This window comes from Saccopteryx leptura, chromosome 9 (assembly GCF_036850995.1).
Source record: "Saccopteryx leptura isolate mSacLep1 chromosome 9, mSacLep1_pri_phased_curated, whole genome shotgun sequence".
NCBI lineage: Eukaryota > Metazoa > Chordata > Mammalia > Chiroptera > Emballonuridae > Saccopteryx > Saccopteryx leptura.
Genome location: NC_089511.1, coordinates 33087628 through 33103401, shown reverse-complemented (window position 1 = coordinate 33103401; position 15774 = coordinate 33087628). Strand labels below are relative to the sequence as shown.

Here is a 15774-nt window from a genome sequence, read left to right as displayed (position 1 = left end):
ATGTCTTGGACGCTGCTGGATTCAGGCCGCTCCTCCTCTGCCTGGGGTCGTCTGGTGGGAGCCAGCGGGGCCCGCGGGGCTGATGGTCCAGAACACCTCCCTCAGGGTGGGTGCTGCTTGTTATGTCGTGTGCATGGGGCCGTGTGAGGTTGTTGATGATGAAACCATTTTTTGGGTTTCTTTTCCAGCTCGTCCACCTGCATTATTTCTTTTGAGATACATAATCCACATACCAAAAGACTCACCCTTTTCAAGTAGGTAATTCAGTGGGTGCTAGTCGATGCACAGAGTTGTGTAGCGATCACCAATATCTAATTCCAGGACGTTACCCCAGAGAAACCTGCACCAGCAGCAGCCACTCCCTATTCCCTCCGCCCCTGGTCCCCGGCGGCCACAGACCTGCCTCCTGGACATCTCACATAAATGGACTCATGCACGGTCTAGCCTTTTCTTTGTTTGGCTTCTTTGATTTAACAGAATGTTTTCAAAGTTGTCCATTTTATCGGTAAGGCAACCGAGGCTCTGCCTTTTGCCGTCTCAAGATTTGGGAAGTTTATGAACCTCTTCTCAGAATCAGCTTCTCCCCCAGCAAGCGGGAAAAATCAAGGCCACCTGTCCGGAGAGGTACAGTTAGAGTCAGGGCCGATTTGGGATTCAATTCCCTCGTCCATTTCCTTTCTACTTCACACTCTGCTCCAGTGGCCAAGGTGGCCGGGAACTTGTCTGCCTGACCCCATGGGCAGGGATGGATGCTCTGTCCTCCACCCTGGCTGCTGGTGGAGGTGAGAAGTTGTGACTGCAGGTGTAGACTCTGACCCAGTGAAGGGGACACAGGACCTTGGTGTCCAGCCCCACCTTGACCTGCCACACTGTGTTCAGTGACCTCGGCCTCCTCCCAGACAAGGACCTATGGGGCAGAATCGCTTTAATGGAGCATTTATCACTCCAGTGCCGGCAGTTAGCCGTGACAGTCATGTATTGGTTGTACCCTGTGTGCTTGCTGGGTGCTGCGACGCTGGCCAGGGAGGCTGGGGTGGTGCTGGGACCATGCACGGAGAGTCACAGATAAGAACGAAGTGTGATGGGGTCAGGGCTGTGCCAGAAAAGCAGGCCGTGTAGGAATTGGCTTTGGAATGAGACAACTGTTTTGTTTTGTTTTTCATTTTTTTAATTAATGGGATGACATTGATAAATCAGGGTACATATGTTCAGAGAAAACATCTCTAGGTTATTTTGACATTTGATTATGCTGCATTCCCATCACCCAAAGTCCAATTGTCTTCCGTCACCTTCTAACTGGTTTTCTTTGTGCCCCTCCCCTCCCCCAACCCCCTCTCTCTCCTCCCGCCCCCCTGCCCTAACCACCACACTCTTGTCCATGTCTCTGAGTCTCATTTTTATGTCCCACCTATGTATGGAATCATATAGTTCTTAGTTTTTTCTGATTTACTTATTTCGCTCAGTATAATGTTATCAAGGTTCATCCATGTTGTAAATGATCCGATGTCATCATTTCTTATGGCTGAGTAGTATTCCATAGTGTATATTACCAAAGCTTTTTAATCCACTTGTGTGACGACTGGTTTTAAACACTGGCTCTGCCTTTTGCTGTCTGAAGAGTTGGAAAGTTAACAAACCTCTTCTAAGAATCAGTTTCTCCACCAGCAAGCAGGCTTACTGTGTATGATGCGATGTGGCCTCCTGGGAGGATTAAAGGTGGCGATGTATCTACAGCAGCTAGAGGGGAAGCCAAACAAAAGTAGTTTTCCAGAAAACCTAGGTTGACCTTAGCAGGTAAACACTGAGCTTCCTGGCAGCCAAGGGAAAAACGGAGAAATAAGAGGACAGTCAGGCTCACCCAAAAGCAGGAAAGCAGATCTGGAAGTGGAATGGCACTGAATGCGAAAGTGAAATGAGGTGGTGCTCTATAAAGAGTGACAGATATCACCACTGGGGACAGTAGGCTCCATCTCCATCTGTGACAGGTACAGATGTGATCCTCATAGGAGTGAGCCTCAACTCAACCATCATAATGAAAAGCAATGCGGTGAAAGAAATGCCGGCTGGCGTGTCGCCCTCTGATGGCTGAGAGCGACCTCAGAGTAAAGGAAGGTAGGAGTTCTCCCTTGGATTGCCCTGCCCCAGTACTAACCGGTTCCCTCAAGTCTGTGACAGACACTAACTGAAGCAAGGGCTGGGTGGCATCCTTGGACTTCAAGCATGGGCTCTGGGTCTAGAAGACCTGCGCGGACCCTACCTGCCAGTCACCAGCTGCGTGACCGTGGCCAGGCCTGTCTCTGAGCAGCCCTTTCCCCTCAGCTTTCTGAGCTTTTCTTAGCCTGGGCACCTGCAAAGCCCGAAGCCCAGAGCCTGGCCTGTCACACACTCCTGGGCAATGGTGACACTGGAGTTTGAGTGGAACCTATACTACATGTCTCGTAATGTATGTGAATGTGGCCAAGTGACATTTTATAGTATGATGACTAGTTCTGCTCCGAGCGGCACGGCTGGGGGGCCTCTGAGTTTCCTGAGGAAACACCTTTCCACCGACTCAGGTGTCCCCGTGTAACTGCACGGCGACGCAGCCCAGGGTGCAGCTGGCCCCAAGCACCTAGCGAGCTGCCCACCTCCCACACGGGACTGCCTTGCGTGCCTCCCGAGGACGGTCTGGGTTTTGACCCGGACATGACAAAGCTGCAGACTGGCCACTGAAGGCAGGTGGTGAACTTCTCTGTTTGGGCAGGTGAGATGGTTGAAATTTGTTGTTGTTAATTTGAGGTGAAATTCATGAAGCAGAGAATTAACCTCTTTAGCATACCATTTGGTGGCGTTCAGTACGTTCACAATGTTGAGTAACCACCACCTCCATCTAGTTCCAAAACATTTTCATCACCCCAAAGAAACCAAGTCACTCCCTACTTCTTCCCCCAGCTAGCCCCTGGCAACCAAGAATCTTTCTGTTGCTGTTGATTCAACTGTTCTAGACACTTTATGTCAATGGAATCACACATATGTGGTCCATTGTGATGGCTTCTTTCACTTAGAATATTGTTTTCAAGGCTCATCCTTTGTTGTGGCCTGTGTCAGATCTTCCTTCCTTTTTATGGCTGAATAACATGCCCGTGTGTGGATAGAGCACATGCTGCCCATTCATTAGTTGATGGACATTTGGGTTGTTTCCACCTTTTGGCCGCTGGGAACGGTGCTGTGAACATTTGTGCACATTTGCTTCAGTGGATCTTTTGAATTCTTGTGGGCATAGCATGCACACAGCTATACCCGGGGGGGTGGAATTTCTGGGTCACACGGTAATTCTCCAACTGTTCAAGGAGACTGATTGGGATTTAAACCTATTCATTTGGAGCATTTTCTCCCCATTGATCTATGCTGTGTGGTCCTATGGTCAGGGCTGGGGGCAGACCATTCTGGGTTTGGATAGAAGTGATGCTACTTGCTGTGTGATCTCTGGTGAGTTACTTGCCCTCTCTGTCTCCACATCCCCCCCCCCCCCACCACCACCCTGCTGATCACAGGATGGCATAGGCAGCACTGAGGGAGACAGTGTGCCCCACGTGCCTGACTCCATGCCGGGCTCTATAGTGGAAAGTAGTGGGTACTCTCATACTGTTAGGGTTGAAAGTTGTTCTCTCTTTTCCACCCACTCAGACTCGCGGAGGCTCTAAGATGTTTGTGGGCTGCCACCGGCGGAGATGCTGCAGTGCGGGTGTGATGGGCGGCAGAAGTGTAACATGCCCAGCTGGCGGCGTTCCTCAGCCATGCCCCAGAGAGCCTCGGCCCCCTAGAAATAGTACTTTTTAAATAGCCGAGCTGATTGGAACAGTACCAGCTTTGGGGTGAGGTGGGCGGGGGCAGCTCCTCTGCTCGCCGATGCCACCAGCAGGACCCAGTTAAGGGGCGTTCTTATGGGCCAGGCAGTCCCTGACCTTCAGAGTAGGGGGGTCCTCTCCGCACTTTACAGACGAGGGAGAGGCCCTGAGGGACGGGCTGCAAGGACAGTCAGCTCGGAGCTGCACAGCTGGGACTTGATCTGCATCTTACCCTTCCTGCAAGCCCACGGTTGTGCTACTGGTTCGGCATGAGCAGCTGGCACCAGGCCTTGTTGAGGAGGCAGGTGGCTGGGAGGTGGCAGGACCCAAGGCAGGAGGGGACATGCTAGAGGAGGCAGGGAAGTGTGGGCAGAGACCTCACCCAACGTGATGGCTCTAACCACCACCATGCTTCCCAGGCTGCTGTTCCAGGCCCAGAGTGGGAGGTGGGAAGACTCACACTCGTGGTCCTGCCTCCCGGGCGCCCACTGGGCCCGACCCACTGCCACCCTGCTTTAGGGCCTGTCTCCTTGCTCGCCACCCCCCACCCCCACCCCAGGCCTCTGCTGCTCCCAGAATCCGTGCCCCACCCGCCCCCCTCTCCATCCTGCCTTAGGAGAGGAACCCATGGCTCTCTCCTCCTTTGTCCCTGGAGCATTTTGTGGGCGGTGTCTTTCCTGTTAACCAGGACAAGGAAATAGAAGCAGGGCTGCCACCCAGGTTCTAGAATAGAATTTAAACATTATTTCAAGTCTAGGGTCTTGGGTCTCCTGTCTCATTCAAAGAGCTCATTGACAAGTGTGCATGGACGATGAACTGTGCCCAGGGGTCTGGCCTTTGTGCCCAGCTCCTGGGAGGTGGCCTCTAGGACCTTGGAATGTCCTTCCTGGTATGAGGGTCTTTGTTTACCTGGGGCCTTGGGCCATTGGTATTAGTCTGGCCTTCAGAGGGGCTGGAGGTCAAGGTCAGCCATGTCTACATGACCAATCCCAATGACAACGCTGATCATGGAGGCTCTGGTGAGCGTCCCTGGTTGGTGGTACTCTGCATGTCACCCTCTAGTGCTGGGAGAAGGAGGTGCTTTCTGCACCACTGCTCTGGGACAGGACAATGGAGGCTACGCACCTGCCTCTTCCCCTGGTTGATTTTAGTCTATCCTTTGGCTGCCACAATCCATGGACATGAGTGTAGTGGCTTCAATGAGTCTGATGAGTCCAGTGAGTCCTTCTAGTGAATTACTGAAACTTAGGGGGGGGGGGGTGTCTGGGGACCATGAATTTTGTAACAGGCATGAACTTAGTTGTCAAAATATGGACCTCATGGTTATCACCTCCATTTCAGACAGGAACACTGAAGTACAGGGAGACTTGGTCCAGAATTCACGGCTTATAAGGGGCTCAGGGGCCCATGCATCCTGATGGCTCTGCTCCTCCAGCTGTTACCAATTAGAAAACGGGAAACAGAAACACAGAGCACGCAGCTGTTCCCCGCCGGAGTTTATTTGGTGCTTGTCTCAGCGGTATTCCCCTAGTGTGGCACGGGCTACGCGGGCTCTACTGCCGCCTGCAGACTCGGCACAGGCCTAGGTTGGGCACTACAGGGTCTTGGCTCCTATCAGAAGAGGAATGTCAACCAGGAGTGGAAGAGACAGAGGAGAGGGGTGGCCTGCGGAGGGGTGAGTCTCGCTGAGGACGGAGGAGGCCGGGGTGGTGGGAGGCTGGGCATGCGTGGCCGTTCGGTGGGGTGAGGGCGGGGGTGCTGGCTCCAGGAAGCCTCCCCATCACCGTCCCCGTCACCGCAGGCCCTGGCTGGCTTCAGCAGGGCCCCCCGCCGCTCAGACGCTGCTCGGCCAACAAGGGTGAGAGGGGTGGGGATGCTGGGGGAGGGGTTCGCCTTCACCTCGAACAGCAGGGAAAACACATTCTTGTTTGGAAGTGTATTGAAAAGACAGCTCATATACCAAAGTTTCTAGAAAAGAGGGGACGTCCTTTGTAAGTAGAGAGGGGAGGGTGTCAGGTTCATCCGCAGGGGTGCTGGGGAGCTGGTCAGTCTCGGCCCACTGTGCACCAGGCAGCTAGGGATGGGGCAGGAGAGACGTGTAAGCGGGGAGAGTTGCTGGGGACCCGCAGCACGTGTCCCGTGGGGCTGCAGGGAGGGGCAGGGCAGCCCTCCCCCGCTCCCCGGCAAGCACGTGCCCTCCGTCCAGGGCCGGCTCTGTGCCGGGCTGGGCCGCCTGCCAGTGCACAGGAGAGGCTGCCAAGTGCTCGCTGGGTGTCCCGATGGCAAAGCACATGCCTGGGGGTGGGGGTGGGGGTGGGGGTGGGGGGCCCACCCTGGACTGGGGGGTACTTTCTGGGCCTCTGGCATAGGCTCGCCACACTCTGGGCTCTGGGCCCATGTACTTGGCGCCTTTGGTCTTGTCTGAGGCCTTCTTCCTGCAGCTTCTCCTATTGTACTGAGGTTGTAGGGCCAACTTATGTCCCTGCCCCTGTCCTTCCAGTGTGGGGGCTGGCCTAGCACTCTGGCTCCTGGCCTCTAGGACCCTCTGCACACCTGGCACTGCTGCTGAGTGCTCATTGTGGAGTCACTAGAGGACCAGCAGCTAAGGGAACAGTAAAGGGTCGTCGGAAGTCGGGCCTTCCCCTTCCTTCAACTCAGCCTCCCGGGCCTGGCGATGGCCGCTGCTCCCGGGGGAACCAGGGACCACCCCCCATTGTTGTTCCAGGCCCTCCGCCCCTCCCGCTGCTACCTGGCACCGAGATCCTGGAGAGGGCCTCGGGCTGGCTCAGTGTGTCCACTTTGACGTGCCGAAACGCCTTGCACACGGGGCTCTGCAGGTGCCTGCAACCCAGGGGGACACCAGTGAGCCCTCGGGGCTGGGTGGCCGGGGCAGCCTCTGGGACAGGCGCTTGGGCTCTAATCCTGGCTCAGCCCGGGATGGGGACTTGAACACCAGTCAGCCAGTCTTGGGGCTCAGAGCCGTCATGCAAGGATAAGAAGGTCAGGCCCCCGGGAGGCTGATTGCTGGGGCCCTGGAGAGTGAGTGGCAGGTTTGGGCAAAGAACAGCCTGTTTTTGGCCCCCAAGTGAGTGTCCTTAATGAGGTAACATTTCTGGATGTTTATCCCTTGAGGCAGCAGTTTTCAAATAGGAGAGGCCTTGTCCTCAGGACCCAGGGACCTGGATTCAGAGCTCAGAGGAGTGGGATGAGGGAGGGTCACACTCCACACTGAGAAACCACCTCCCACTGGCTCAAGGGCACGCGTCGGCCAATGAGGCCTGCATTCTGGGTGGTGGATATTGCTGGAACCTGGGCTCATTACTGCCCTGTCCTCTCTGCCCCCTTCATCCCTTCCCACACGCTCGGGGACAAGGAACGGTGCTGGGGGCCAGGTCAGCCCCCCCTTCCCACGTCCTATCACCCGGCCAGCTGCCACAGGCCTGGTATTAGTGGGCATGGCCCTGCTTACCTCTTCCATGCCTCCTCTGTCTCCCAGAACTCGTAGATCACGAAGGTGAAGCCGTCTGACAGCCTCCCAGTGGCGATGCTGCAAGGGGCGATGAGAGGTCGGGGTCAGTGGACACGTTTGGGCCACCCATGCACCTGCCCCCATGGACCTGGGCCCTCCGGAACCGTTCCTCCAGCCCTTCTGTCCCCACCACTACTCTCAAAAGAGCATAGACAGGGCGTCACCGAGCCAGGCTGTGATACCTAAGACCCTGGAAATGGGAGCCGGCAGAAGCTGGCACACCCAGAGGTATTCCAGGACAGGTAGCCAGTCTGTCAGCAGCCCCAGGCTATGACCCACAATGCTGCTGCCTTCCTGATGGGCACAGCCCAGAGCCTGCAGGCCCAGCCACCGAGTCCGATCGGGTCAGCACGTATCCCACCACCCAGAGCAAGGCCTGGCAGCAGAGAGTGGCCAGTATAGGTTTGTTGAATGAATTATAATGAAATATTATTTTAAAGGCTAAATGTTCATTTTCTCCTGTTACGTTCTACTTCATAATTGTCATCTCATTGAATCCTTAAAACAATACTGTAAGTCAGAACAGGCCAGCTGAGGGAGGGGCAGGGCCTGCCCTGCTCTGGACCAGTGGTCCTGCAGGTCCCAGGTCACGCCTGCACTGCCTGTGTGATGGTGGTGGGCCATTTACCTCCTTTTCAATAGGACTGTGCTCTCTGGACTGGGGGAGAAAGCAAGGGGGTGCTCCCAAGAACGTGGCAGACCTGGGGGGGGGGCGGAGGCTGACTCCGAGACCACATGGTCTCTAACTGCCCCTCGGGCCCTCGCCCGTCCAGGCTGCCTCTCTTTTCACCTGCTCAGCAGAACAGAACCCCGAACAGTCCTCGAGGAGGGGAGCTCTGTCATGGGTGGCGTCTGCTGTATAATTACAGGCAATTCCAGGTTTTGCCAAGAGGATAGAAGCAGGGAGACAAGACTGCTAATAGTGGTACCATTAGTTCATTATTATCCAGCTAAAATTACACATGGCGCTGTAGGCTTGTAATTCGATGAGACGGTGGGGGGTCGAGGCTGCCCACTGCCCACTAATCAGCTCCAGCCCTGGCCCTTTGCCAGCTTCAGAAGGCGCTTAATGGGCTTTTCTCTCTGACAAAGGTCATCCGATCTGGTGCATCTAAGTCTGGCAACTGCAGCAAGATGAAAGCAGTCATGGTGATTGTATCTGCTCAGCTGAAGCACTGACTGGGTTTTGGGGGGAGGGGGTGCCTCTGCATGGGCAGGAGGACACGGTGTGAAGCCTGCTGGGTGCTCCCTGTGTGCAGAGGAGGGGCGCTGGGCCCCTCGTGGCTCCACCCCACCCCAGGCCCTGTCCTCGGTGGCAGTGAACACGTTGTGCTGTGGCTTCAGGTGCCACCTGCACATCGACCATGCCCAGCCCACTCTCCCAGGATCTCCGCACTCCGACGCTGGCACCTCACCTGGCATCTCAAAGTTAACGTGGCCCAAACGGCCCGTGTGACTTCCCCGCTCCGGAGGCCTGACCTGGACTCCCAGCTCGGCTCAGGGCGGCAGCCTCTTACCGAGCGTCTGCCGATCTCCGGTTCTGCCTCCTCTCCCTTCCACCCCTCCCCTCCCCCCAGACACCAGCAAGCTGGTCAGCTGTACTCCAAAACAGATCCCAGCCCTAACCAGCTCGTGCCAAGGCCAGGGCCCCTCCCCGGGTCACCGCGGGGCCCCGCCCTGGCCACCCTGCTGCACCTTGTTCTCCTCCCCTGCCCCCTTCTGCACACAGAGGACACCAGACTGTGTCTCGCTCCTACTTACGCCTCTCCAATATGGTCCATTGTACTCCGAATGAGCGAGGCAGAGGTGAGTGGGTCCTGCCCGCCATCCCTGGCCCTCCCCTGTCACTGCTCAAGCATGGGTTGGCCTGTGTCCTGTGCAGTCACCATCTTGAAATTCTTAATGTTTGAACAAGGGGCCCTGTCCGTTCATTTTGCACTAGACCCTAAAAATAACACAGCTGGTCCTGGAGAGAGGACTGACTTTTCCAGGACACACAGATAAACCTGCTTTGTAGGGAGCCAAGATGTGTCTGCCAGGGGCAAGTCTGTTCCCATTGTTTTACAACCATGTAGATGGACTCCCAGAAGGCAGGGGCTGGTTTTCTTAGCTTCTCCTGGCCTCCCCTGGCCCTGGCACCTGCTAATTCCTACGCATGCTGGCCTTGCTCAGACTCTGCGGTCTAGATGCTCAGGCCCCAGGCCCCAGTGCGCGTGCCTCCGCAGTACCCATCGCCCTTCAGAAGCATCTTCCTTTGCCCCTCTCCCACCGCCTAGAATAAACATTCAGCAAGAGCAGCCACCTGGGTCAGGGGTGTGTCCCCAGGGCCTGGCCAGGAATCTGGGTGAAGGCACACAAGCTCTCAAGATGGAAAAAGCAAACTGGAGAGGGAGAGAATCGAGGCAGAGAACAGCACCAAGGCCGCAGTGACTGGCCTGGGCACGGATGGGAGGGCCTGGGACAGCCAGCCAGCCAGCCCTCAGGAAGCACCCCCAGCCAGGGTGAGGGCTGTTATCTTTTGTGGCCCAACGTGATGCGGCCACGCCCACCTGGTTCAGCTTTGCCAGGAAGCAACGCCAGTCTCTACAGCCGCGGCCCGAGGGTGAAGCAGCGAGGGGCAGCCACGCAGTAAGAGCAGCAGCTGGCATTAAGCAGGCTGCAACTGCACCCTGGGCACTGGCCTAAGCCCTGCACGTGTACTCTTCCCTTTATGCTGCCAACAGCCTGCAGAGTGGGTCCAGTCAGGGGTCCCACTCTACAGACAAGTTAAGTTGAGGTCAGGGAGATGAAGTCACTACTTGCCCTATTTGCACAGAGGGGAAGAGCCTGAGCTTGGACTTGAACCCCGCTCTCATAACTGCCCCGCGGGGCGCTTCCCTGGGGTATGGCGTGTCCTCAGGTCATCGTCCCGTCCTCCACCCCAGGCAGAGCTCCCCAGCACCGCCCAGCCCGCAGCGTACTCACTGGAAGCAGTTCCTGGCCCCAGCGGTTCCTCGCAGGTACTGTCGCAGCGAGTCCAGGAACTCGCTCAGCTGCTCAGGGCACACGGCCATCTCCTGCCGGACCAGCTGCAGGTGCTGTGGGGCCACAGGGTGAGTGAGCCCCTCGGCTCCTGGACAGCCCGCTCCCCTGCAGGACTCACAGGTACAGCCCAAGACCCAGCCCCCCAGACCTCCCTCCAGAGAGGACAGGACACTTTGGTCAAAATAAAACAAAATCACCCCAAACCCGTGCATACACTTTCCTTTCTTACAAACATGGGCTAAACAAGAACAAGAACTTAAAAAGCCAAACACAGGTAGTAGTCCCACAAATGCTGAAAAGTGTGTTTAAAGAGGCTCTACGGAAGTCCAGAGCGGCCTGCGAGGCACCCGGGTCTGAGATACAACAAATCAGTGACCAGCAAATTCATTTCTGACCAAGTCAGTGTTTTGATGTCACTGTCCTGTTCCTCACTTTGCTCCAGGCCAATTTTTTTTTTAATTTTAAAACAAAGCCCTGGGTCCTGGCCAATTGGCTCAGTGGTAGAGCGTCGGCCTGGCATGCGGGGTCCCGGGTTCGATTCCTGGCCAGGGCACACAGGAGAGGCGCCCATCTGCTTCTCCACCCCTCCCCCCCTCCTTCCTGTCTCTCTCTTCCCCTCCCGCAGCCGAGGCTCCACTGGAGTAAAGGATGGCCCGGGCGCTGGGGATGGCTCCTTGGCCTCTGCCCCAGGCGCTGGAGTGGCTCTGGTCCTGACAGAGCGACGCCCCGAATGGGCAGAGCATCGCCCCCTGGTGGGCGTGCTGGGTGGATCCCTCGGGCACATGCAGGTGTCTGACTGCCTCCCCGTTTCCAGCTTCAGAAAAATACAAAAAAAAAAAAAGCCCTGTTGCCTTAAAGAATAAGTGCTGGGGCAACCTCTCCTCACATGGTGGTCCCTGGGGATGGGGTGGCAGGTCAATTGAGCCACCTGCATCTGGAGTTGCGGGCTCAGGCAGGGATGGGGCCACAGGAGGGGAGGAGAGGTGTCAGGGGAGGGGGCCCTCACCATGTTGGTGCCTTCTTCATCTGAGAGGCGCTGCTGCAGGTCAAACCAGAGGGTCTGAAACAACCAAGCATAAAGTGATGCTGGAGACAAAGGCCACCTCCATCAGGAAGGCCTCCAGGACCACAACAATGACACCAGAGTACCCCAGGGCCACTACAGAGCCCCAGCCGCTCCACACCAAGGTCCTAGGGGCTCTGGAGTCTGCCAGGCTAGTGGGAGCTCCCAGGGACAGGGCCTCACTGGACAGGGCTCAGTCTACCTCCATGTACAGTGCTGGCTCAGAGGGGACCCAGTAAACCACAGAGACTAAGCCGATCTACAGCAGAAGCCATGGAGGAGGCTCCAATTTTTCTGGGGGCTTAGGTGGGGGGGGGTCTTGGAAGAGACAGTGATTGGGATTCAAGATCTCTGAATCCAAGTTGCTGGGCTTTTGCCATAATTGCTGGTAACAGCCCTGAGAGTCCCTATCAACTTACAAACCAACCCCAATCTCAACCCTGGGTGCCCCTGGAATCTAATGGTCTGAATGAGGTGCCTGTTTTCACCGGCCTTCCACAGGCTCCGGGCTGAGTGCTTTACAAATACATTTCATTGAACTCTCCAGACCATGAGGCAGGTGCTGCTACTGTAAGCCCCAGGACAGCAGGAACCCCAGTGTTTACGACCGCATGTGGGTGTCCAGAACAGGACCCACTCTCATGGATGCTCAGGGGTCACTATTTTAGCAGAGAACCCCGGGCTCTGAACGCCACAAAAGCTCGTTAGGTACTGAGCCTGGGTCTGAACTTGGGGCTTCTCTTTTCCTGATACAGAATCCTGGTTCTCCCTTTAACTTGGGAACCCCAATAAATGCTCCTGTCTACCTTCTCGGAGGACAGCTGTGTCTCTGGTGCCCAGTCACACGTGCCCAGTTAGTTCCCTCTCACAAAGCATGTGTGTGGCCCGTCGGCTGGATTTTAAGGAAATGCACAGGCAGATGGGTTGGCCTGTGTCCTGTGCAGTCACCATCTTGAAATTCTTAATAATGTTTGAACAAGGGGCCCTGTCCGTTCATTTTGCACTAGAACCTAAAAATAACACAGCTGGTCCTGGAGAGAGGCCTGACTTTTCCAGGACACACAGATAAACCTGCTTTGTAGGGAGCCAAGATGTGTCTGCCAGGGGCAAGTCTGTTTCCATTGTTTTACAACCATGTAGATGGACTCCCAGAAGGCAGGGGATGGTTTTCTTGGCTTCTCCTGGCTGGAGGATAAGAGGAGAATGAGGGGAGGATTGGGGAGGCACAGTGGCACCCTCATCTGCTCTGCCAGCCTGGCCGCCCCAGGGTTCCACCATCCAGCCCCAGGCAGAGCCAGGAGTGGCTCAGGTTGGCCCACGGTGGGTGGGCGGAGCCAGACCTGTAAAGCCCCACCCAGTCTCCAGGCCACCCAGGTGCTCTGCTGTTACCAGCCAGCCTGTTGTTAGGGCGACCAGGGCGCTAAAAATAAACTTCAAAGAGCCTCCCTCTGTAGGCGCCTGTGGAGTTGTTATGACAACCGGGCCAACGGGTCCACAAAACCGCTCCCACCCAGACGCTGCTATAAGCGGGAGGGAGATGCTACTTTGGCCTCAGCCCTGCTGGTGGGATCCCTGCCGCTCCCTTCCAACTCCCCCCTAGTCCTGGCCTCAGCATCCCCCTGGCCATATGGCCTCCCCTTGCCTTCACGAATACCTCAGAGCCAGCCCCAAACCCATCAAAATACTTTTGCCCTTTTGCAAATGATGTTAGAAACTCATAAAAGTCAGAGAAATGTACAATTGCTGCAACCAGGGCTCTGAGATACTTGGTTTATGTAGGTATATGGGTACGGTATGTACATCTGTCTAGCTTTGGGCACCAGAATGTCTAATAATTGCTAACATTGCTAATGTTAAAGCTAACTTCACAGCAGGCTCTGTGGGCCATTTAGACATTATTTTATTTATTGCTCACAACAACTCTGTGAGATGCACTATTCCAATTTTTCCCCCCCTCTATCACTAGAGGAGGAATCTGAGGCTCAGAGAGGGTAAGTCACTGACCTAAGGTCACACAGCTGTTAAGTGATATGGCCAAGATTCAAATTGGTCAGTCTGATACCTGGGTCTGTTGGTAAACCTTAAGGCAACCTGTTTTCTTTCTTCCAAGAAATGCTCATTGTCATGGGCTGAATTGTGTCTTCCCCAAATTGAAGGGCCAGTTCCCAGTACCTCGTGTGACTACATTTGGAGAGAAGGCCTTTGAAGAGGTATTTAAGTTAAAATGAGGGAACGGGGTGGGCCCTAATCCAGTATGCCTGGTGTCCATATAAGAAGAAAAGATTAGGACAGACACACAGAGGAAACAGTGTGTGAGGACACAGGGAGAAGACAGCTGTCTACATGCCAAGGAGAGAGGCCTCAGAATAAAGCAGCCCGGTGCACCCCCGGGCCCCACTTCTTGCCCTGCACTGCTCTTGAAGCCCCCAGCCTGTGTATGGTGCACGGGATGGCAGTCCCAGGAAGCTGGTGCAGGCTTACTGTGAGGACCTCCCGAGTTATGAAACGGTCCTTGGAAACAGGATTCTGCAAAGGTTGGGTAAATTCCATTAACTGTGGACGTGCCATATCATATTTAAAAGATTGCATGCTACTGGTCATTCGGGTTGTTATTAATCTCTCCTGGGGCGTCACCATCCCTCCGCCCCACCATGCTGTATCTTGGTTCTCCCTGCCCAGGCTTCCTTAAAGCTCCCTGAAGCTCCGTCCCCTTGCCTCCATGGCCCTGCTGACTGCTACCTGCTCCCTGAGATGCACACCCTGGCTGCCCGCCCACCCCGCCACAGCCCCTTCCACCCCAGACACCTCTCCGTGAGCTTGCACAGTGAACATAGTTCCTGGGTCTGTCCATGTTCTTTCTGTCCTCCATTTCTACTCCACGGGGGGAAGGCTTCCCAAGGCTCCCTGACTTCCGTCCCAAACTCCGGACCTAGCTCAGCCCTCCCTGGGGTGGGGCTGGGGGGCGTGGGGGAACAGAGATGGGTGCTCGGGGACCTTACCTTGTTCTCCAGCCGTCCTATTAGCTCTGCCAGGCGGCTGATCTGGGCTTCCAGCCCCTCCTCCTTGGGCTCTGAGGTGACTGGGAAAGAGGCGCAGAGACACCGACGTTGGGCAGGGCCAGCCTGGGGGAGGGGAGCTCCCAGCCTCCCCAGGGGCCTGACCTGTCGCCTCCCTCACAGTCCCAGTCCCACTATCAGAACTCCTCCCAGGATCCCCACCCAATGTCCCCCGCCCCGGGCTCCCGCGTGTTCTCACCAGAAGGTAGGCTCCTCTCCTGTTCCGTGGCCATGAACTTGTGGCTAGGGACACAGGGGGCAGTCGGGCTTCCATACCAGGTCTGCGCCACCCCAGGGGCAGGTTTGCTGGGGTTCTGGCTGTGTGAGTGAGAGAAACACACACTAGGAGGGAAGCGTGGGGCTCTGACCACTTTGGTGGCTTTGACAAACATCAAGCACACACTGCGGGCTGAAGTATGCACCGTGTCCTTCAGGGAGCCTGAGCCCATGCCTGTGAAGTGAGCCTCACGGCCTTCGTTTCATAGAAGAGGAAACAAGGCCCACAGGTGGGGGACTTGGCCAAGAACACTCACCGGCGGGGCCGATGGAATAGGAATTCAGCCCCATACCAGGACTCGGCCTGGCCCTGTTCCGCGAGGTTCAGTTCCAGACTCCCGCCCCCGCCCCCACCTATGCTCACGGCTTCCCTCCCCCTCCCTGCCTGCCTCACTAGCTCACTAAGAGCCAACCTGGTGGCCTGTGTGGTGTGGGTGGAGGGGCTGAGCTTGTACCCTCTCCGAAAAATGGCGCCTTAGGACACGGTCAAGAGTAGGCAGGCATATGACAGGACAGTGTAGTCAGCCCAGTCTGAGAGAGCGGCCAGGCCTGACCTGTCCCTACTCCCATGCACACTGATGTGACCGCACGTGCACAGCTGCAGCATGCTCTGACAGGCCCACACAGCCCACCAAGCCCTGTGCCTGGCACAACAGCAGGGATTCAACCGCTGCTCGGTGAATGTCTGAACACCCGTGTGCACAAGATGCTGCAGAACTCACCATGGGCACATAAACACATACTGACACGCGTGTCCACACAACATGCACACTCCCATGTGCATGTCAACACACATGATCCCTGCCCTCTTCCGCCTTCGGTCAGCGCTGCCTCGTGTGTCTGGAATTTCTGAATCTGACAGCTCACAGGCTCCCCTGGTAAACCTGATTCCCCCGCAGTTTCAGAAAGACTGGCAGTCTTTGAGGTATCAATCCTGGCAGCTCTACAAACCAGCAGCAAATTAGATGTGGCCCTCAGACCATAAATGGGGGCAGCAGG

At 56.1% G+C, this 15774-nt stretch overlaps 1 protein-coding gene across 1 annotated transcript in view; it reads right to left on the bottom strand.

Moving 5' to 3' along the window:
- Positions 1 to 5308: 5308 nt before the first annotated feature.
- The window catches only part of NECAB2 (N-terminal EF-hand calcium binding protein 2), a 35000-nt gene continuing 24534 nt past the window's right edge, over positions 5309 to 15774 (bottom strand). Inside the window, exons 7-13 of the mRNA XM_066349467.1 lie at positions 14699 to 14817; positions 14443 to 14522; positions 11387 to 11440; positions 10321 to 10433; positions 7297 to 7374; positions 6577 to 6668; positions 5309 to 5901 (exon numbers count right to left, since the gene is read on the bottom strand). Of these exons, the coding sequence (XP_066205564.1) occupies positions 5873 to 5901; positions 6577 to 6668; positions 7297 to 7374; positions 10321 to 10433; positions 11387 to 11440; positions 14443 to 14522; positions 14699 to 14817 (565 nt within the window). The 3' untranslated portion in view covers positions 5309 to 5872. The remainder of the gene's footprint in view (positions 5902 to 6576; positions 6669 to 7296; positions 7375 to 10320; positions 10434 to 11386; positions 11441 to 14442; positions 14523 to 14698; positions 14818 to 15774) is intronic.